A 25,018-nucleotide genomic window follows, 5' to 3' on the forward strand; every position below is an offset into this window, starting at 1 on the left:
TTGGCAATGATTGAAGTTACCCCTCTATAATCATTCTATCTCTTACTTATTACATAGGGAAAGAAATTTTTTGGATTTACTTTGGCCTGCTCAGCTAATTTTCTCTCATAATCTGATTTGACCTCTCTTAAGGGTGACTTTACTAGTCACCCTTCTTGCCTGTGCTTTGTACTACTCATAAGTATGCTGATCACCATTTTCTTTATATTCCCTCTACAATGTTTTCTATTTTCTTTTTCCAGCTCCTACTTTATATCGCTACTCATCCACTTAATCCATGCTAAGTTTATCCTCTTGACCTTGGTTATACAGTCTGATACTGCTTCTCTCAAACAAATCCTGTCCACTACCCAATGCATACTGGACATTCTGCCATGTAACTTCTTAAACCATGGTCTGTCATAATTAACAGCTTTATAGTTGGGCAGGGGTGGTGAGGAAATCACAACCAACATATGGCTTGGATAGGACTGGTTATAGACCTAAAAATGAACTTCTGTTTGTTTACAAATGCCAGAAGTATCAGAAATAAGGGAGATGAAATGGTTTCAGTGACTGAGTTTATTTGCTCCAAAATCATTGGAATAAGTGAAACATGGTTGAATGAAGATGATAATCGTAATGGGAATAGAAATGGAAGAATACAGTATTTTTTGTGAGGATAGAAAGGGCAAGAAGGGAGGGGAGTGCTGCTGATGATAACAGGGGAATTAAGTCCACATAAGATAGACATGAAAGAGGAAAATAGTGGCAATGGTTACAAGGCAGTGTGATGTGGAGGTTGAGAAGAAGACATATTTAGTTGGATGTTGCTATAGGCCTGGAATGTGGAGGGTGGTGATAAAGAAATGTATAAACAATTTGGATTAGTGAACAAAGGAAGGGTAATTATTATAGGTGATTTTAATTATGGTGGAATACATTGTAATGAAGAGATAGCATTTGGGAATAAAGAAAATGAATTTCTCCAGTTCTTTAGAAATAACTCTCTCAGACAGCACATAAAGAAGGGCATGTGAGGATTGAGAGCTAGATCTGATCGTTTCATCAGAGGATGTAATTGTGAGAGGGTTTTCCAGCTTTTCTCCAGTTGGTGAAAGTGATCACCTGTATCATGACCAGTCATATGCAGACTTTTTGTGAGGAAAGGATATATCTAGAATTATAAGGCTGGTGATTATGATAAGCTTAGGAGACAGCTTGGCAATATAACATGGAACAAGGAGTTGAGTGGTAAGAAAATAAATGCAGCATGGAAACTAACAAAGAAATACATAACAGCATCAATGTGTGAATGTATTCCAAATTCCAAAAGCCAAAAGGCTGAATTAGTTAAAATGGATGAATGTGGTGCTTAAACATGAAATCTGGAAAAAGAAAGTACTTTGGAGGAAGTACAAGATGAATAATGGTAATAATCAGTCACGTGAAGAGTATAAAGAACAGGCTAGGAGAGACTTTAGTAAGGAAAACAAAAGTAGAGTATGAGCAGAAATTGGCAAATCAGGCAAAGAAAATAATAGATTTAGTTTAATCCTTTATCCCAGTGAGGGCAAACAAAGTTTGCACCTGAAAATATCTTCAGGACTAAATATAGTGTTGTACTATCTTATCCAGTAAGTAGTGCAACATCAAGGCAACTCGTGGCAAAGGTGGAGCAAGCTACCAGGCACTTCTAACCCAGTATCTCCCATAATGCAAAACACATTTCCTATGTGGATATGTATACTGTTATGCATTAAAGGGATTGGCCATCTACCCAGACTAGTTTCGACCTTTATTGAGGTCTCTTCAGTGGGAGCCAGGCCCAGAGCTGGAGATACCAGGCAGAAGCAGTAGCAAGTCATCTGTGCCTATGGGAGTTGCCAAAAGGTTTATCACCTTTTTTAAAAATTACTCTGGATTTAGAGAAAGATGTTGAAAATTTATTTATCACTAGGTTAGACTATAATAGATTTAGTTTAATCCTTTATCCCAGTGAGAGCAAACAAAGTTTGCGCCTGAAAACATCTTTCAACATCTTTCTCTAAATCCAGAGTAATTTTTAAAAAAGGTGATAAACCTTTTGGCAACTCCCATAGGCACAGATGACTTGCTACTGCTTCTGCCTGGTATCTCCAGCTCTGGGTCTGGCTCCCACTGAAGAGACCTCAATAAAGGTCGAAACTAGTCTGGGTAGATGGCCAATCCCTTTAATGCATAACAGTATACATATCCACATAGGAAATGTGTTTTGCATTATGGGAGATACTGGGTTAGAAGTGCCTGGTAACTTGCTCCACCTTTGCCACGAGTTGCCTTGATGTTGCACTACTTACTGGATAAGATAGTACAACACTATATATATTTAGTCCTGAAGATATTTTCAGGCGCAAACTTTGTTTGCTCTCACTGGGATAAAGGATTAAACTAAATCTATTATATAGTCTAACCTAGTGATAAATAAATTTTCAACAGGCAAAGAAAAACCGTACAGAGTTTTTTAGATATGTGGCAAGTAGAAGGAAGAATGATCGTGGAAAGATGAAGTTAATGCATGAAAGTGATAGAATGGTAAATGCTGCAGAAGACATTGCTGAGGTATTCGACAATCAATTTATAAGGGAGTTTCACCCTGATCAGGATGGAATCATGCGGAAATTAAGTGTAGAGACATAGGAGGGGATGGCTTAATTGTGAGTGAGCAAGAGGTATTTGAGGAAATAAATAAACTCGATGGCAATAATGCAATAGGATTTGATGACCATCTTCAGCCATCTTCCATCGCCAAGCAGTACTTAAGTACTAGTACTAACATCACAGATAGATGGCTGAAGCAGTAGTTCGTTCATGTGTGCCTAATGCCTTCCAGCTACATCTTGAAGGTTCTCGATACTTCGTTATTTTCATATAAATACAAGAGGATCTTATCCACAGTCAATCAATCAGTTGTGAACAGTGTGATATTCGTGTATAAGCACATGCAGGTTCGTCATGTTAGCCATAGCCTATTGTGGTTTTATATTGCCAGAATTTTTTCATTAGTGTGAGACATATTCAGTGGATAATAACCGTTACATGCCCATTTTGGATCATTTTTGGGTTCACCTTCCATCACTATGGAGTCTACAAGTAAAAAGCATAAATCGAGCGATTCTTGCTGGGTTTTTAATGAAAAGTAGACCAATTTGTACTTTTTTGTGCTGATTGACGATAAGCCAGTGTGTTTAATTTGTCGTGAGTCAGTGTCAGTATCAAAAGAATACAATATAAAACGACACTATGAGGCAAAGTATGCATCCAATTTTGATCACCTTCAAGGGCAGCTTCGTGTGGACAAAGTGAACTATCACCAAATTGATTTCAAATGCCAGCAGGGTACGTTTAAAAGACAGAAGGAAGAGAGAGAGCGAAACGTGTGTCAAAGTAAGTTATGTAATAGCTAAGAAAATTGCTAAAAAATTAAAAGCCTTCTTGGATGGTGAGTTGAGTTTGTGAAATAGTGTCTCATCGCTGCTGGGGATATTCTGCCCAAATAATAAAGAAGTGTTTAAAAAACCACGTTTGTCTGGGATAATTGTAGCACAACATGTGTTGAAGAACTTGCCACTGACATTGAAGGAACTTTAAAAAAATGGTTGTCCAAATTTACGTCATATTCACTTGCTTTAGATGAGAGCACAGATATGAAGGATACAGCACAACTGGCTATCTTTGTCCATGGCATTGATCAACAATTCACTGTGACAGAAGAACTGCTAGTGCTCGTACTTATGAAGGGAATGACAAAAGGCACTGATATTCTTGAAGCTGCCAAGAAAATGCTCCAGTGTTTCGACCTCAACTTAACCACCCTCAAGGGTGTGGTAACTGATGGTGCCCCTGTTATGGTGTGAAAGGTTTGTTATGCTGCTATGGAAATAACCAGAACTAGAAGGAAAAGATTTCTTCCATTACCACTGTTTAATCCACCAGGAGAATTTGTGCACAAAAACTATTGGATTTGAGAATGTCATGAAAGTTATTGTGACTGTCGTCAACATTATTAGGACATGAGGATTGAATCATTGTCAATTCCAAGAGATTTTGGCCCAAGAGTGTGAAGTGGATCAAGGCAATGTGGTTTATTATAGTGATGTGCATTGGTTGAGCAGAGGGAAAATTCTTAAAAGAGTCTTTGACTTAAAGAGCAAAATACAGCAGTTCATGCAAACCAAGGGGAATCCAATTGCAGAATTTAATGATCCGAAGTGGATGACAGATTTTACCTTTGTGACCGACATCTCGTTGCATGTGAATGACCTAAATATGCAGCTACAATCCAAAGATCAACTGGTGCACACTCTGTTTGATCACATCAAAAACTTTTGTGACCAAACTCAAACTTTGGGAGTTTGGCCACAAAAATTGCCAAAAAAAGACTTAATTCATTTTCAGCTTCTCGCTGAGTCCAACCGTTCATCTCTTGATGAATATGCTACAAAATTAGCCGTGTTGCGAAGTGAGTTTGAAGAGAGATTTAGTGATTTTCGTAACCAACAGTCTTCTTTAGATTTATTTTCAATGCCATTCAGTGTCAGTGCTGCTGAAATGCCAGACTTAGTACAAATGGAGCTGCTTTAACTCCAAAACAAGTCTTCTTTGAGAGAAAAATTATTCATTATGCCCTTGCTTACAGTTTACAAAGACTACATTTCTGAGGATGCATTCCCTAATCTTCGCCAGCATGCTTTGAAGATGTGTGCTTCGTTAGGAAGCACATACTTATGTGAGCAGTTCTTCTCCAGAATGAAGCATGTGAAGTCCAAGACAAGAACTCAGATTATGGACCAACATCTCGAGAATACTCTGCGCATAGCAACTTCCAACATTGATGCCAACATCGACGAGCTGGTCAAGGAAAAACATTGCCAAGTTGCCCATTGACATTGTAAAAAAATGAATGTTTTCTTCATTAAATTATCTTTTTTCAAACATTGATTGTATTTACTTATCATAACCCGACTCCTACCTACGTTCTTAAAGCTGAGTTTGTTTATTTTTATAGGATTTTATGTAAAGTATCAAATGCACAGCTTTCCTTGTGAATCTGGAAAGCATCTTACAATTCTAAATAGCTCAGTGGCACGCAGACCTCATTGAAATTTTTAATGTAGCCCACACTGTCTGAAAGGTTGAAGATCCCCGTCTTAAGGGAATGTTCCAGGGAATTGGCATGTCTGTTTAATAAGAGTCTTACAACAACACAGGTTCCAAGGGCGTGGAAGGAGAGTAAAATTGTTCCACTGTGTAAAGATGGTGATAAGCACCTCTGTATCACAATTGAAGAATGACGGTACGTTGTGCCATTTGATTGGAAAAAGCCCAAGCTCAATTCTCGTCATGATGGGAAATCTTAAATGTTTTTTTCTTTCAATTGAAGGTGAGTTAGCTGATCTCATATGGAGGTAGCAGGATTTTTTCTCCCAGAAACTCGGGTTTTTCATCCCACATACACACAAACACAAATCAACCTCTAGGATACATGCAATTTACAGACAAAAAATACTAGTGGTGGTGGTGATGGTGAGCAGTAGATAACACTGCTGTTGATGATGGAGACAAAGAGCTGTATAGTAGGTGCCCTCCCTTGATGAGTCTTTGGACTCCTTGAAGATGTCGTGAAATAATAATATTAATAATAGCACTGTTGCTTCAAATTACAGGCCAGTCTGTATATCTGGAGTTGTGGTGAAGGTACTGAATAGATTTATGAGAAGTAGGATTCAGAAATGGGTTGATAACAGCAGTATTCTCTGTGGTTATCAGCATGGGTTTGTTAAGGGGAAATCTTTTTTCACTTACTTGCTTATGTACTATAACAAGATGACAAAATACCTTAGACAGGGGAGATGCATATAATTGGTGTATTTAGATTTTGCAAAGGCTTTTGATAGACTACTACATGACAGGCTGTTAAATAAATTGAAACAGATAGGATTGGATAACAGACTTCTGAGTTGGATCAGATAGATATCAGAAAGTTGTATATTGGGGTGCAGTATCCTGAAAGAGAAAGGTGGTGTGCTGCAGGAGTCAGTTTGTTTTGAGGCCATTGTTGTTCAATTTATATGTTAACCACGCTACTGGCCAAGACGTCTATAGACGTCAAAATTATCATGGATACGAAGTGCATATTAAAATTGTAATACCATTGATATTACATTGAAATATATGATGGATACGAAGCATATGAGGATGCTTATTTGATCCATAATGGCCAGTAAGGTGGTTAATGATATTGGAATAGGTTTTCCTAGTGATATGAAGCTGTTTGCAGATGATGCAAAATTGGGGAGATCAATAAAGAGTCAAGCAATTAGGGCCTTACAAGAGGCGTGAATAGAAAGCATGAATGGGCAGGTAAGTATAAATGCCAGTTCATTGTTGTAAAGTGTAAGGTTTTGTGATTTGTGTATGAGGATGCTTATTTGATCCATAATGGCCGGTAAGGTGGTTAATAATATTGGAATGGGTTTACCTAGTGATATGAAGCTGTTTGCAGATGATGCAAAATTGGGGAGAGCAATAAAGAGTCAAACAGTTAGGGCCTTACAAGAGGCTTGAATAGAAAGCATGAATGGGCAGGTAAGTATAACTGCCAGTTCATTGTTGTAAAGTGTAAGGGTTTGTGATTTGGTAAGCAATGATGGGATGCAAAGCATACACTTAGTGGGGAAACTTTAATGGAAGTAGAAGAGATGAGAGATCTGGGAGTAAGTGTGGACAATGACCTGAAATTCAGGAGCCAAGTTGTGAATACATCACATCGGATAATGGTCAGGCTTATATAGATTATTGTGCACAGATTTGATTGCTGGGTTTTCATGGCGATGAGGATGTGTTGGAAGAGGTCCAGAGAAGATTCACAAAGATGGTCAGTGGTCTTTGGAATGTGGAGTACAAGAACAGATTGAGAGAATGTAAGTTGCAGAACCTCTGAATAGGAGGAAGGGGAGGGGATATGATTGAGACATATAAGCTAGTCAGGGGTTGTTATCGTGTTGACATGGAGGAAATTTTTCATAGAATGGAAGGGGGGGGGGATAGGACAAGAAGTCATCACTGGAAACTGTATAAGGAGAATGCAAACAGAGGAGTAGGTTCTTGCACAGAGAGTGGTTGGTGAGTGGAATGCATTGCCTGAGTGTGTTATGGGTATAGACACATTGAATAATTTTAAGGTATGGTTGGATGAGCATTGTGTACAATAGTGTGTACCTCCCACAATGAGTCTCTGACTCCATGGAGGTCAGATGTTAATAATAATAATAATAATATTAATAGTTCCACATGAACTCTTTCTTGATGGAGAATTCAACATTTCACAGCCTTCCAGAACAGGGCTGCATAGTCACTTTCACCCAATCAGAGGTAGAGTGTCTACTGTGGTTATGGATACATTTTCTAATGCTATTACCAGATCTAGCACTCCCAAACCCCTTTTGCCCTCAATCCTGTCATGCCACCTCTCCTCCCTCCGATCTGTTCCCATAGTTGAAATCTCCCGTAATAATTGCTCAGCTACCACTCATCATGCTAATCTGCCGATGCATGACATCCACATCTTCCTGTAGACCTCCTCTCCCATAGCAGCAACTAACAATGTATTTTATCCTATTGATATCTACTATGCACCAGATAGTTTCAAATGAACCATCTCTCTCAGACCTTAAATCTTCTTCTCACTAATTTTGTTGGTTGAAGTTCTTCATGTATCATCAGCAATACCCCCACCGCTTGTCCTCTTCTCACTGTCCTCCTTGAAATACAATACACTTTTACATTCTATTCCTTTAATTATATCATTTTCTGACAACCAGGCCTCAGTAATGCCTATAGTTTTTGACCAAGTCGATCTGACCAATGCTAAAAACTCCTCTTCCTTATTTCTGACACTCCTGGCATTTGCGTTTCAACCTCCCCATTGACCCCACAGTTTCTCTTGTTTAATGTCATTACCAATCCATTTAGATTTGAAACCTGCAAAACTACATTCACCATTGTATAATAATGGAGATGGCTATTCTTATAACTGTTTCATTTTCTGTATTGCCAATGAATTTTGGCCAAGTAGTGCTGACTAATTTCAAGAACTCCTCTCCTTTATTTCTGAATGTATGCTATTTGTTCTACTTTCCATCTCTGAATGCTCAAATATTTAACTGTATTTTACTTATCTTAGTTAGCTGGCTCCTAGCTAGTATGGCCTGAATATACTATAATAGTATAGTATATTCAGACCATACTTTATTACTGATGTTAATCACATCTACACTTTTTTAGCCAGTGGCTTCCCCTCAACACAACCCCCCCACACACACACCTTATATTTCTAAAAACAGATCACAAAAAATTCATTATCACCTTTACATCAGGGGTGGGGAACCTTTTTAGTATCAAGGGCGAAAATTGCTAATTTAAAAACTTCTGCAGGCAACTGGCAAATTTTAACTCTTATATATAGTGTATGTAGTGTGCAATATATATCTCAATAAGTAAATGTTCAACATTCTCATCTGATATGGTATCTTTTAATTACAATTACATTTATAATTGTAATTAAAAGTAATTACAATTACTTTTAATTACTTTTAATAATTGTTATAATTGTAATTACAATTATAACAATTAAGCAAAGGCTATATTTAATTTATTTAAAAATGATATTTATTTTATTTTAACTAAGAACTTTATTAAAGCAATAATAGCATAATAAATATTTCATCAAAGTTAATGAAGCTTATCTTTAATCTTAAACTTTTTAGTGAGAAGGCTGAAACTGCTTTTTTTGTGAAAGCTTAGAAATATTAGCCGCCCTTGATGAGATGGCTACTCGTAGTTCATTGGCAAGATTTTTGTCAGTGAGTCTTGTATGAAGCCGATTTTTTGCCAGACTTAATTTTGAAAGAAATTGCTCACATTGATAAGTAATAGAAAACTGAGATGCTATTTTCAAGGCATTATTTTTTAAAGAAGGGAATTTCTCAGAATCAATAGATTTGTAAAAATCTAATATAGGCAGATTACTATATTTTGATCTCAAAGTATTATCACACTGCAAATCAATCAACTCTAATTGCAAGGAATCGGAAGCTTCCTCAGGGTGTATATCAAAAGGTGTTTCAAATATCTGTAACTCATTTCTTTGATTTTTTATATCTTCACATCTCCTTTGAAATTGATTCAAAACACTTTGACACTCATCAACATACTCACTTGTTGATTTTGGATTGTATTCTCTTAATTTTGGAAAAGGTGTAAAGCATTTTTTTTTTCATTTGGGTAAGAAATAATTGAAACATCGATTCAAAGCTCTTGATATGAGTGAGCAAAGAGGTCATTAGCTGATTGGGGCCTTGTAATTTCAAATTTAGGTTATTCAAATGACTAGTTATGTCTACTAAAAATGCAAAATCACTTTGAAACTTTTCATAATCCAATTCTTTAATGGGGACACCCCTTTAATGTCCAAGAAAATTTTCACTTCGTCTTTCAGTTCATAAAATCGCTTGAGCATTTGAGCTCTACTTAGCCACCTAACTTCGCAATGGTACAATAAGTCCCCATATTCAGCTTTAAGAGCTTGCAAAAATTCTTTGAATTCAGTGTTGTTCAACCCTTTACTTTTTATCAAATTAATGGCCTTTGTTACTACATTCATGACACTGTTCATCTTGAGTGACTTTGCACATAGATTTTCCATGTGAATGAAGCTGTGGCACAGAATTAAAGTATTTGGGTTCAATTGACGTTTCTTAAATTCATTCTTAATCAGAGCCATGAGCCCTTTTTCATGACCTACCACGGATGGAGCACTATATGTAGCGAGAACACTCAGTTTGTCATATATGGAAAATCAAAATCCTTTAATGCTGAATTGACCATTTCAAATAAATCTTCACCTTTAGTTGTCCCCCTTCATTGATTTTAAAGCAAGAAATTTTTCTCGTATATTGAAATCTGTAGTTATTCCCCGTATAAATATAGCCATTTGTGCAGTAAATGTTAAAGATACCAAGCTATTTTAAACCTGGTTTTACTCCATTTCAAGTAAGCAAACAGACAAACAAGTCAAGTTTGCACCTGCAAGTGTTGCAAGTCTAGCTGATCCTATAGGTAGAGCAAGACCAAGGCAACTCATGGTAAAAGTAGAATAAGCTCTGATCACTAATCTTACTATTTACCCTTAATGCAAAGCACATCTCCTCTAGGAGATGCATGATGTTTTGTATTAAAGGCAAGGGGGGCCACTACCCAGACCGGTTTCGACCTTTATTGAGGTCTCATCAGTGAGAGCCAGGCTAGAAATACCAAGATTTTAGTAATACAGAGCTTATACTACCTGTAGGTCTTACACTACCTGTATGATCAGCTAGACTTGCAACACTTGCACTCGCAAACTTGACTTGTTTGTCTGTTTGCTTACTTGGGAAATGGAATAAAACCAGGTTTAAAATAGCTTGGTATATTTAACATTTATTATACCCAAGGTAAAATACTTTCTACATTTATATCTCCTCCTGAGATTTTTATTTAATATGGTTAAAACGCCTTATGGTAACTTGTTCTGGTAAAATACTTATAAGCTCTGTATTACTAAAATCTTGGTATTTCTAGCCTGGCTCCCACTGATGAGACCTCAATAAAGGTCGAAACCAGTCTGGGTAGTGGCCCCCTTGCCTTTAATACAAAACATCATACATCTCCTCTAGGAGATGTGCTTTGCATTAAGGGTAAATAGTAAGATTAGTGATCAGAGCTTATTCTACTTTTACCATGAGCTGCCTTGGTCTTGCACTACCTGCAGAATCAGCTAGACTTGCAACACTTGCAGCTGCAAACTTGACTTGTTTGTCTGTTTGCTTACTTGGGAAATGGAGTAAAACCAGGTTTAAAATAGCTTGGTATCTTTAACATTTATTATACCCAAAGTAAAATACTTTCTACATTTGTGCAGTATTTGACAGATCAGTAGCTAATGAGTAAAAAAAAACATCGATGGCTAATGAGTAAAACACAAATTCTGCTGAATCTACTTTCAAAGAAGTTTGGATGTCATCATCCAAAAACCATATCTTTAATATGGTCAGAAACAGTTCTTCTTGATAGGCTAATATTTTTAAATAAACTCAGTTTTTCTGGACATAAAATCTCGATGACAGTAAGGATGCAATCTTTCACAAACTCATCTTCATTATGGGTTTTAAGTTTTTTAGCAATTTGTTCACACAACACATAACTATCTTGAGTTACAGATGGTCTTTCAAGAATAAGCTTTTTTAAAAAGAGATTGGCTTTTGATTATATTTTCTTTCAAAGTCGTTATCTTGTCTAAACATTCTGATCCTTTTAAATTTTCATATTTCTTATGCTTACTCAAATAATGTTGTTCAAGATTATAATTTTTGTAAACTACAACATGTTCATTACATATAAGACAAATGCACTTGTCATTAATTTCAATAAAGAAGTATAGTTCTGTCTATTTTTCACACAACAGAGCACATTCACCACTTCTTTTATGCTTTTCACAACAACTTGTCATTTAAAAAAATAAATTGAATAAAGTTGTCAACTGGTTAATTACTAGGCACTTGCAGTACTGCATAAGAAAAACCAAGTCAAAAGTCAATATGTTTTGACATGCGGGAAAATGTCATGGCAGTAATTGGGAAATCAGAGAAACCAATCAGAGAAAGTCTGAACTTTGCCTGAAATGCTCCTGATTTCTTTTTATTTTAATGGCTGGTCTCGATTTGATAGTTGCCAGACGTATGACGATCATATTTTATGTAATATATAGTTATTTTTGATTTTGTATATTTAATTATTTAAATTTAAATAAATTTAATTATAATAAATTTAAGTTATTATAAAATTTTATTTACATGTACATATGAGTGCATCAGCAAAGGGGCAAATTGAAATAGGCTCACAGGTGATGGGTTCCCCAACCCTGCTTTACATCAAAGGCAGCTCAGAAAAGCTATCATGAAGTTTTAAAAGATATAACAACCAAACCTTCTTCAAGCTTTACAAAAATTTAGTCATATTCACTAACTGAGAGATCCTTTCCATCACTTAGATCACCATGGTATTCTACTGTATTTCATGCTCCTTTATATTGGTATATATTAGTCAAGCTGGAAGAAACTAAAATCTGTCTTGATGAAAATAAAAATATCCAGTATTTACATTTCAGCTAATGTGGGCTTGCAGACGATGCCACTGGTTCAGATCATCTGATTTGGCAGTTAAAAACCTGTTCAGCAGACAGTTGTAGATTTAAATCTGAGAAACTGCTTTTAGATCTGGCACAGCTCTACACTTTTCTCCTAATCTAAATAAATGTGACTGCTTTACTCTATCAAAAATCTGGGAAAGTATTATTATGACACTATCAACCAAGTAATAAACATCTCTTTTCTGTATTGATTATATGGTTAGTACTATTAGAATTGTGGCATTTTGAAGTCCATCTTATTCATATTCTTTTCTTTCTGCTTATAAAGATTCCTTTGTGACTAAAGCAAATTATTGGCTTAATAATTAAATAAAGTTAGTTAAATATTATCTCTAGACATTTGTTTCTTCCATTAAACAAAACATGAGTGATCATCAATATCTGTTATCTATACTGGATTAAAAACAATTACTGTTTTACCATTATAAGCTTCATAGCACAATCATGAGGACACTGCAGTATTTTTGTGTTAGAAAGGTATAGATTTTGATCTTATCTAGAAACAGTCATCTTTATAAGGGCTTTTTAGCTGAAAGTGAGTTAGCAAGCCTCATATAGAGTTCTCTCTCTCAAGATTTTTACTCCTGGACATTCAGATTTCTTTTATTCTCCATTGCAGGAAACTTGAGAAGAGAACACACATACAAATAATAACAAATCATATCCCAGTGATATCCCAGAAGAGGAAAGTACCTAGTGGTGTGTCAGTCTATTTTTGAGACAATTGTTGTATAAATTTGTATGTAAATAACATTGGAAAGGACTCAAATGACTCAAATATCAAAGGACTGATATACGAGGTTGTTTGAAAAGTTTGGTAAATTTCCAATAGAAGGCGACACAATTCGTTCATTCATACCAGTGTCGGCACGTATCATCTTTTTCATGACCCCTGGCAAAATTTTAGCCACGTGCAATGCGTAGTTCTCATTTGGCAAACATTTAAAATGACTATGTTCACATTTTTCATAAAAATGGAGAAAAACGATTTTCATATAGCGATGAAACACTTTCATTTGAAGAAGTGGATGGCTGCACAGATCAAAGCCAAGTTAGATGCAGTTCATGGGGACTCTTCACCAGCATTAAAGACTATTTATTTTTGGATAAATGAGTTTAAACATGGTCATAAGTCCATCGAAGATGAAGCATGCTCTGACGTCCGACTGAGGTCACTACAAAGGAAATGATCGACAAAATCCATGGTATCATTATGGAAGACCGCCGAGTTAAAGTACGTGAGATTGTAGGCATCTCAGCTGAATGGGTGTATAATATCCTGCATGAAAAAGCTGTGTGCACGATGGGTGCCATGATTGTTGACTGTCTATTAAAAACACATGTGAAAAGACATTTTAACGCAGTGTTTGGCGATGTTTAATTGCAATTTGCAGGATTTTTTTGTGTCGATTCTTGACTGTGGAGACTTGGATTCACCACTGCACACCTGAGTCCAAGCAGCAGTCAAAACAGTGGACAATGCCCGGTGAAGAGCACCAGAAAAAAGTGAAGACCGTTTTGTCAGCTGGGAAGGTGATGGACACTGTTTTTTTTTTTTGGGATTCCCAGGGAATTATCGTGATAGAGGATATTTGGAAAAGGGTAAGACAATAACAGGAGTCTATTATGGATCATTGTTGGACTATTTAAAAGAAGAACTGCAGAAAAAAAGGCCAAGATTGGCACACAAAAAAAGTGCTCTTTCATCAAGATAATGCACCATCCCACACATCTGCCGTAGCAATGGTAAAATTGCATGAGTTGAGGTTAGAATTGGTTCCACACCATATTCTCTAGACTTGGCCCTGTGTGACTTCTTCTTGTTCCCAAACTTAAAAATTTGGCTTGGTGGGGAAAACTTTTCTTCGAACGAGGATGTCATCAAGGCTGTCAATGACTGTTTTGCACAATTTGACAAATCCTACTTTTTAGATGGGATGAAAAAATTGGAAACTCGCAGGACCAAATGTGTAGACCTTGATGGAGACTATGTTGAGAAAGAAAGAAAGGTGATTTTTTCCAAAAAAAACATGTGTTTAACTTATTTTTTTACCAAACTTTTCAAACAACCCTCGTATAGTTCTTTGCAGATAATGCAAAGTTGGAGAGAGTTATGAGAAGTAGAGTAGATATAGCTTTGCAAGAGGACCCTAAATAGATTATTTGAATAGACAAATGTGTGGAGCTGTCAGTTTAATGTAGCAAAGTGTTAGGTTTTAAAATTTGGAGAACAGAGATGTAATGCAGAATATAGGGTTGGTGGGGATCTTTTAGAAGAGGCGTGGTGGAGATGGGAGATCTGGGGGTGATTGCAGATAGAGACTTGAAATTTTGTGGACATTTTGTTAAAATTATGAGGACAACACAGCAGATTATAGTAATGATACAGAGAACATTGACATATAGAAGTAAGGATGTTTTGATTCGACTGTACAAGGTTTGATCAGGCCGCATATGAATTACTGTGCACAGATTTGGTTGTCTGTTTTTCAAAAGGATGATGAGATGTTGGAGAATGTTCAGAGATGATTGACTAAGTTGGTCTCTGGAATGTGGAATATGAAGACAGATTGAGAGAATCCAAATTATAGAGCCTACTGGGTAGAAGGAAGAGGAGAGACATGATCGAGATTGGTTAATCGGGTAGTTACCCATGGTTAATCTGTAACTGCCTGATTAATCACATTAATTGGGTAGTTACCAGATTAACATAGATGAGATTTTTCATAGAAAATTTGGAGTCACAGGGAGTAAACAGGAGGCTATCACTGGAAGCAGTTTAAGGTGGGTGTGGGCAAGTGGATGAGCAGTAGATTTTTTGCATGGAGAATGGTGGGTGATTGGAATGCATTGCATGAAAGTGTGGTTAGTGCAGGGACAATGAATGCATTTAAGTCAAGGAATGATGAGCTTTGCATGTGAGGGTGGGGACCTACTATGATGAGTCTCTTGACTCCTTGGTCACTTTCTTAGTACTTGCAATCATCTCAGCCCGATAGTTGAGAAATATCTGAATGAAATACTAAACAGTTCCAATATGTTGTGTATGAATTGAATGGGAATGGTATATATATATATATCAGTGTTGGATCCAGAAGACATAACTATCAGAGTGGTGCAGGGCTCTGTGCCTGGGATGTAACTGCTTGAACTGTTGAATTTGTATATTAATAATATTGGGAGTAATTTGAAGGGAAAGTGAGTGGAACTATCATTTTAATGTTCAAAGTGTTAAGTTCTAAATTTGGTAGCACCAATAGGATGCGAAGTGTATACTTACTTGTCAGAGAAATTTTGAAGGAGGTTGAGGAGATGAGATCTGGGAGCAGTGGTGGACAAGGACCTGAAGTTCACGGGTTGCATTGCATGAACTGCAAAGTCATTCATCACATTGGATTATGGCAATGCAGAGGACCTTGACATGTAGAAATAAAGTGGTTATAGTGTCATTGTACAAGTCTTTGATACATTAGAAATGGTCTGAAGAAGATTGACTAAGCTGATAACTGACCTTTTGAATGCCTTGTAAAATAGGAGGAGGATATGATTGAGACATATAAGTTAGTCAGGGCTTGTTACCAGGTTAATGTGGAAGAAATATTTCATAGAGTGGGATGGGAGGTTAGAACAAAGACTGGAAACTGTCTAAAGAAGGTATGAGCAAAGGGAATGAGATGCAGATTTTTTGCATGGAGAGGGTTGGTGATTAGAATGCATTGCCTGGCAGTGTGATGAATGCAGACACATTGAATGTATTTAAAGCATAGTTTGAAGTGCTTTATGCATGTTACAGTGTGTGCTTCCCATGATGAGTCTTTTAACTCCATAGAAGCCTGGTGTTAAGAATAATGATCACATAACTAAAGCAACCTCCATAATGAGTTCTGAAACTCCATAGAAGTCCAGGAATTGCGTACATAGTGCAGCAGGAAAAATGACCATACATTGTACCCTTCGGTTGAAAAAGATCTGAGTTCAAATCTTGATGTAATGAGAAGAATCTTTGTGTACTTCAGTAGAAAGTGAGTTAGCGAATCTCATATGGAGGTAGCAGGTTTTTTTTTCTCCCAGAAACTCAGGTTCTTTATCCACATACATGCAAAACTGCCAGAGTGCACATGCATAACAGACAAAAATACTATTAATGGGCAGTAGGTGGCATAGTCTGGAAGTAGATTAAGTCATGTAGACAGTGGGTTGTTTGATATACCTTTCTATGATGAGTTTCTCGACTCCATGGAAGTGTCATTTAATAATAATTCAAATTAGTTTATTAAATTAAATCCGCAATTTAGATGGTATGGTGGCCCATGTACTGTAGAAAATGAATTTATTATAATTTTAATAAAGAAACATTTTGAGTGAAAAATGATTCACATGCCTGTTTGTTTAAATAATTACTTCTTCTTTTAGCTCCTCCTACTTCTCCTGCACTTTCTGTGACATCAACAACATTTAATTCAGTTACTGTTCAGTGGGACACAAATCAAGGAGACACCTCTGTAAAAGGTATTGGAAGAATTTCTTTGTTTTATAGTAAAAAGCAAAAGTTGATTCTTAGATATTCATATTAAAGTATAGCTAAATATTTGTGGAAACACTAGTATCTCTTATGATATTCTAAATATTTAAGAATGTCATATTCTTTGAACAATATATTGAACAAAACATTAAAGATGATAAAATTTATGTATATTTTTTGTCATCTTTAATGTTTTGTAAGCTAAATACAGCTGAGAATCTCAATGCATGCGTTAATCTTTATTATACTCCTGTGAATCATAGAACTAGCAACTTGGAAAAGCTATCCAGTGGTTTTCAAAATATGTAGCAAAATCCAAGATAGGACTTGTGAACTGCTGTAATAGAACCTCTGTAGCTCATTTGGTAATGACAATGGAAATTGGTTGGAAAAACTGGGTTTGAATTTCATCTTGGCTGTAAAGTATCTGTATAGGTTAAATTAAAGATGCCAAGAAACTATGTTTTTGGTTAATCCTTTATTCAAGTGGAAGCAAACAAAATTTAAATTAAAAATGCCAAGAAATCATATTCTTGGTTTAATCCTTTATCCAAGTGTAAGCAAACAAAGTTTGCACCTGAAGTAACTTCAGGACTAGGGCAACTCGTATATGGAGTCTAATGACTTAGCATCACTTATCTTCTATCTGTTCTATTCCCTCAACCATATGGCTGGTGGGGGTAGCTACATACTGCCATACTAGAGAAATGATTATGAGCAAGGTGGTTTCCCGTTGCCTTCCTTGCCGTAGTATATTTTATGACTGTAGCTGTGTGTGTGTTCACGGGACCAGTTTGCCTGTTTCAAGGGATGAAAAACCCAAGTTACCAGGAGAAAAACCCTCTACCTCCGTATGAGACCGGTTAACTCACCTTTGATATGAGGAACTTTTTTTCACCAGATAAAGATTTCTCACATAACTGACAGGAATCAAACTCAGGTCTTTCTGACCAAAGGGCATTGTCTATACTGACTGAGCTACAGAGGCTCCATCACTTACCTTAGTATCCTCTAATGCAAAGGACATATCCTTACAGACATGTATAATGCCAGGCATTATGGGAAGGGTCACTACCCAGACCGGTTTCGACCTTTATTGAGGTCTCATCAGTGGAAGCCAGACCCAGAACTGATACCAAGGTTGAATAATGCAAGATACTAAGGCAAGTGATGGGACGTCATTGGCCTCTATATACGAGTTGCCCTAGTCCTGAAGTTACTTCAGATGAAAATTTTGTTTTCTTACACTTGGATAAAGGATTAAACCAAGAATATCATTTCTTGGCATTTTAATTTATAGTAAAACCAAGAGTGAAAAAACTTTCAACATCTATCTCTAATCCAGAGTATTTAGTAATAAGGTGTGACACCTTTTGGCTACTTGTATATGGAAATATTGCTGGCCTGGTTGGCCGAGTGGTTAGTGTATCCACTCTCCAGCCAAAAGGCTGTGGGTTCGAATCTCGCCGTGGGCATGGATGTTTGTAGTTGTCTGTGGAAATGCTAGTGTGGTGGTGATGGGTGGTAGATGATGAAGGTAGTTGCTGTTCATTGTAGTTGGTGAAATAAGTTGTTGTAGAATAGGTGCCCTCCCCTCAACGAGTCTTTGGACTCTCTGGAGGTGTCATATAATAATGATATGACTTGTGCATTACTTCAACTTGGTATCAGTTCTGGATCTAGTTCCCACTGATGAGACCTCAATAAAGGCTGAAACCAATCTGGATAGTAACCCCTGCCATAATGCATAGCATTATACATGTCTGTAAGGATGTGTGCTTTGCATTATGAGATACTAAGGCAAGTGATGTGAAGTCATTTGCCTCTATATACAAGTTGCCTTAGTCCTGAAGTTACTTCAGGTGCAAACTTTGTTTGCTTACACTTGGATAAAGGATTAAACGAAGAATATAATTTCTTGGCATCTTTAATTTATAGTACAGGCAGCCCTCGGTTTATGCCTCACTTCCATTCCTGAAAAAACGGGCATAAACTGAACCCAATTTTAATGGGAGGTACAAAGTTATGTTCTGCGCAGTCAAAAAATATGCACATGAAGTATGTGTAACATTATTATATTTAAAGCTTTGATAATACATACATATATATTATACAAAAAATATGAAAATTCTAAAAGATGTTACATATTTCTATGTTGAAGTTCCTGGTTTCGGATCACCTGCATTTTTTTTTTAAAAAAAAAGCATCCAGTGTTAACTGCCTAAATTTTCTTTTTCTTTCTTTGAGGAGTTCAGTGTAAGGTTGAATAGATGCGATTACACTCCTTTTAACGTTTGCATTCAGTTTCCAATCTTGGTCCATTTCGCAAAGCTCATCAGTCAATGTCTGATTTTGGCTGTAAATCGGTCGTTTTTATATCTCTCAGAGGAATTGACCTTCTTCGTTTTCGCTTTCCTCCTTCGGATGTTGACTTAATTGTTCAGCTAATTCTTTTTAAGTCTTCATTGGAAAGCGGTTTATCATGGCTCTCTAAGACTTCTGCCACATCTTCAGCTGTAATATCGTCCAATCCCGCCGCTCGAGCAAGCTTGGCAACGTCTTCCATAACATTCGCCTCTTGCTCTAATTCCTCGAAGTCATGCATAAATGCTGGAAGAAGTTTTCGCTCCTTTTAAACACTTTGCTGATGCTTCGTTCCAAGCTGCTTTGAAGTTGTTAATGTCTTTCAAAATATCGAATAACCGCAATAGTCTTTAATAGTTTTTCCTGAAGTGTCCAAGACTCTTACCATTTCCATAAATGTTATATGGAGTTAATAGACTGATATAATAATAAGATTGATGTAATTCCCTGATCCATTGGTTGCAAAAGTGATGTTGTGTTTGGGGACATGTAAACAACCTTGACTTCCAATGGTGTTCTTACTTCAGCAAGGTTTGGCAGATGTCCAGGGGCATTATCCAAGAGAAGCTATGCCTTTGCCAACAAATCATTTTCTTTACAGAAGCAAAGCACGGTAGGACAAAAATAATTTGTGTACCAATCTATAAAAACGTCTTGTGTAACCCAAGCTTTCTTGTTCCATTTCCAATAGACTGGCAATATGGCTTTTAGACCTGCGTGGTGTCTGTGAATGGTACACCAACATTGGTTTAAGCTTCAAAGTTCTGGAGACATTTGCACCCAACAAAAGCATAGCTTTAAAACCTGGAGCGGAACATTCTTCACAGGAAATGAAGGTGCGTGATGGCAAATTTTTCCAGTAGAGCTCAGTCTCATCAACATTAAAAATGAGATCAGGAGGATAATGTCCTTGTTCTACACAGTCTTGAAATTCTTTAGGAAAAGCAGCTGCTGCCGCAACATCTGCAGTTGTCGCCTTACCACATAATTTGACACTATGGCACTTACTTCTAGACTTAAATCTCATGAACCAACCTTTGCTTCCTAAAAATGTTTCTTTGCCTCCATCTGTCTTTTTAAGATCCTCAAAAATTGTTTTTCTTTCTCAGTTATAACAGCCTGCATCAGAGGAATGTTTTTCTGATTCAAGTCATACATCCATAATGATAATAATTTTTCCATTTTTCCATACTTCATGAAGTTTACCCCTGCTATAACTTACATATTTTGCATTTAGTACTGCCGTAGATTGTTGCGCAGACTGTTTTATTCTATCTGCATTTTTCATAATTTTAGTAACAGTCGATGATGGTAAGTTCATACTTCTACAGACATTAGCACATGTCTGCCCATCTTCCATTCTTCAAATCGCCTCTATCTTCTTTTCAAGTGTGATTGATTTCCACGCCTTCTTAACACCAAGTTCTGCTAACTTTTCTGCACTTCTTTTATCAGACATGAAATGTAATTACGTACTTTATCAATTTAAATACATATGTATGTAAAAAAAATTAAATTGAGCAATTAGGTAGATTCAACAGTAAAACTAGGTATGATACATATACGTTGTAGTAGCTCGGTAAACAAACACTTAAACACTAGAGTGCCTGCTAGCATCGTTTCTCAGTCAGACCACACTACAGTAAGAGCCTCTTTCTTATATATATTAAGAAAGCACACGCAGGCATCCGCCGTTATTGTGAGTCGGCATAAATTGAACCGTCGTAAACAGAGGGCTGCCTGTATAACCAAGAAAAAATTTCCAGCAAACAAAGCTTATGTGAAATATCTTCACAACTGTGCTATTTGTATGTTGAGACTAGTGAATCCACATTAATTGCCTTAGCATTCCATAATGCACAGCACACATTTTTTTTGGGTGTGTGTATATAATGCTATGCATTATGGGAAGGGCCACTATCCAGACTGGTTTCAACCTTTATTGAGATACTCTTAAAGTGCAGGAGGTACCTTTCCAAAATATCTGAATGATTTATTGATATTGATACGATGATATTGGGGTCCTAACTGAAAACTGTTTTGAAACCAACTATAAGGATAATAGTTTTGCAGACTGTCATGAAATGAATTGGTCCTCTGCCTTGATTCATTATCTGGAATGTCTTTTCTAGAATACTTAAACCCAAGAAGTGATATAATCACATGCCACCTTAAACAGGAACTAGAGCCTCATACTTCTCATACTTCATAATCCTCATACTTCATGACATTGGGTTAATGGCATTATCAGATCTCCATTATGGCAATAACCATCTAAAGACTTGACTCATCAGTGAATGTTTCATCCCTGGTGTATTAAATAATGTACTTGAACTAATCAGTATTATTATTGTTATATGTTTCAAAATGAGCAAAACAACTACTGTTAACAGTATTCAGTTTTTTGTATATTCTCTGGTATGTTTATCTTTCTAATAAAGCTTTTAGTTTGTTGATAGCAAACCATGCAGAATTTTAGTTTATTAATAATATTATTTCTTATAATAAATCAATATTAATATATATTAATATGCATCATATGAGAAAAATGGCAGCCAAGACCTCCTTGTTCTCACTGAATTCAGCATGAGAGATTTTGTGTGATGTAATGTATGTTCTGTGGACGTTACGAAAAGTGAATGATTTATGGTATTCAAGTGAGAGTAGAGAGATTGTGTTTGAAATATTTTGTATGTGAGTGGAAGAAATGTAAGTCATGTTTCTGGAAAGTGGAAGAATGAGTAACTAGTATTAAATATAGCAGAAGTATTGTAGAGAATGTGAAAGGAGTGAATGATGATGTGCAAAATATAAAATGAGAGCATGAAAGAAGTGGCTAAAGGTAATGTGAATAATGAGGTGACAGAGGTGAAATAGCATGCTTAAGTGGCATCCTTCATGGGACAAAATCATTTCTCCACTAGAGCTACTGGAGAAATGATTGTTATGTGCAACATAAGGAAGGAAAATGAAAGAAAAAGTGAGTTAGAAAAGTATGAGAATGTGAGAAACTGGGAGTAAGGTGAAGGTATTGTATTAAGATTTGATGATATGTACAGAATGAGAAAGTCATGAAAGCATGTTTCAAAGGTACAAAGATCCAAAGTGTTAGTTTGCAGAGAGAGAAGTGAAAAAATTGATTGTTTTGACTGGCATGAATGGCTTGAAGGGGGAGAAATATTCAATGAGAGAAAATATGAATATGGTATGCAGCTGATAGATGTATGAAATGTATAAAAGAAGAGTGAGAAAGTAAGGATTATGGGTCTGCTGCCTTGGTATATGACAGGAGTGAATTGAGAAGGGCCATGATTGCTAATGAGTCAATGAGAAGATTGTGCAGGAAAAATGGTGTGTAGTTATATATGCATGAAGTGAATTTGACGGATGAAAGGACTTACAGTAGCAAACGAATTAATCCGAACACTTTCATTTTAAAGAAAATTTTAATGTTGCAAGAAAATGAGTACAAAACTTCAACTCCAACTTCACCTAATAATTTAAATGTGCTCCTCTGTTCCTAATGAGTTCATTAATTCACTCAGGCATGGACTCTACCAATATAGAATACATATTTCTTATTTCTGCATCTTGAAACCATACTTTTTTATAATGGATTGTATTATTATTTCATTACAACTCCAAGGAGTCCAAAGACTCATCAAGGGAGGGCACCTACACTACAACTCTCCGTCTCCACCACTTAATCCACCAACTACTACACTGAACTACTATTACCATCATCATATACACCAATGACATCTACTGTCCACCACCCACTAGTATTGTTTTTTTGTCTGTAAATTGTGTTTTGTTCTGAAGTATTAAGTTATCCTTTGTATCATAATTTAATTTTCCAAGTCTCTTTTTCACTATGTCCCACATAATTTTCTATTGGGTTAATGTCAAGAGAGTTATCTGACCACTGAAGCAATTGAATGTTATAATTTTTGAGGAACTCCCATTTTTTTTGAAGTGCGGCATGGAGCAAGATCCTGTGGAAGATGAATTCTTTGCCTTTCTTAATCTGTGAGACCAGTGTTTTTTCCAGTATTTTTATGTATTGGTCACTTTTCATCATACTGTGAACAGGCACAAGTGATCCTGGACAGTTATGTGTAAAACAACCCCAGAACATTTTTTTAACTGGGTGTTTAGGAGCTTGTTGAAGGTGAGTGGGAGAGGTGTTCTCAGCTGCTGATTTGCAAATTCTTGCTCTCCTTGGACAAAGAAATGGCTCTCATCTGATAATATGACCTTCTTACACTTTTGCCCACTGGAGCTTCCTTTTCTACATAGGATTCATCAAAAGTTGTTTCTTTTTTTGGTCTGTGGGCAGTCCTCCTGCTTCCAACAATCTTCGAAGGGCTGTCATGTTAGAAACATTAATCCCACTAGCTGCCAAGTCTCTATTTAAGTCTATAGCAGACAATCTTAGATTCATTTTTCTTTTCCTATCTAGTAAATGATCTTGAGTAAGTGTAGTTTTTCCTTTTTCATTCACATTTTTCTTTTCTGTTAGGGAAAAAGGATACCTGTCTCCCTAAACCTCTTTAAAATCTCTTTAACAGTACCCAAACCAACACCACACTCATTGGCAATTTGTCTTTTAGTCATGGATATGTGCTGAGAAAGAGTACATATTTTTGAATGCTTTACTGGAGATGTATCTATTTTATAGCTATACAAAATGAATAAAACACTATGAATGTCAACTTGTTTATGCTATTAAAAATGCACAATACTATTAATAAACATCATAGAGACCACGCAGTACTCAACCAAAATAGTGAACTAAAACCAAAACAGAAAATAGTAAATCAAAACCAAAATTTTTGTGAACTGAAACAAAAACCATACCAAAAACTTGATGAAAATGTGGCTTGTTTGGATTAATTTGTTCTTGGTTCATTTCGTTGGTTTTGGAGTTAGATGTATGGAGAGAGAGAGAGTGTTGTTCCCTGAGAGATTGGAAGTACAAACTCAGGGACACTAGCATATTCGGGGCATCAAGTGTGAGTTCGGCCACCCTTGAGACAACTCAATGTATTAATAGAAATGATTATACAATGCTAAATATAATTTCACACATTTCAAATCTAAATGGGTTGGTAAGACATTATACAGGGGTAATTTATGAGTCCAAGGGAATGTTGAAATGCATTTCTTGTATTAGAGAAGTATCAGTTATCAGAAATAAGGGAGAGGAGTTTTTGGCATTGGTCAGATCGACTTGGCCAAAATCCAGAGGTATTACTTAGACCTGGTTGACAGAGTTACAGGAATAGAATATAAAGTATGTTGTATTTTCAGGGTGGATAGAGAGAATAGGACAGGAGGTGGGATATTGCTGATGATACGCAAAGAATTTCAGCCAACAAAATTAGAAGTTAAAGAGGTCTAGGAGTGATGTTTTATTTGAGGCTATCTGGTGTGCACTTCAGGCCAATAGGATAAAATACATTGTTGGTTGCTGCTATGGGAGATGAGATCTACAGGAAGATGTTGATGCCAGATTAGCATAATGAGTGCAAGCCAAGCAATTATTATGGGGACATAGAGTGGATGTCCCCATAATAATTGCTGAGGAAAGGGAGCATGGCAGGATGGAATATATATAGTTGCTAAGAGAGTAAAATAGCCCAAAGAATTATTTGGATGTTGAAAAACACACTAAGAAGTAAAGATATGGAAATTATTATCCCTCTTCATAAGGCTATGATTTGACTGCATTTTGACTAGTGTGCACAGATTTAGTCTCCTTGGTTTCTTGGGAATCAGGAGGTGGTGGAATAGATTCAGAGACAAATAACTAAGCTGGTGACAGGCCTTTGAAATGCTCCCTACAAGGATAGGTTGAAGGTGTG

The 25,018-nt window shown here is 36.4% G+C and overlaps 1 protein-coding gene across 1 annotated transcript in view; it reads left to right on the forward strand.

Moving 5' to 3' along the window:
• Positions 1-25,018, forward strand: part of LOC150107016 (cell adhesion molecule Dscam1-like) — a 754,963-nt gene that overhangs the window by 480,672 nt on the left and 249,273 nt on the right. The window contains exon 21 of the mRNA XM_090393540.1: positions 16,679-16,774. Coding sequence (XP_090249666.1) covers positions 16,679-16,774 — 96 coding nt within the window. The remainder of the gene's footprint in view (positions 1-16,678; positions 16,775-25,018) is intronic.

The sequence above is a fragment of the Typopeltis vanoorti genome, chromosome 5, assembly GCF_054136105.1.
Source record: "Typopeltis vanoorti isolate ZY-2024b chromosome 5, IOZ_Tvanoo_1.0, whole genome shotgun sequence".
Lineage (NCBI taxonomy): Eukaryota > Metazoa > Arthropoda > Arachnida > Uropygi > Thelyphonidae > Typopeltis > Typopeltis vanoorti.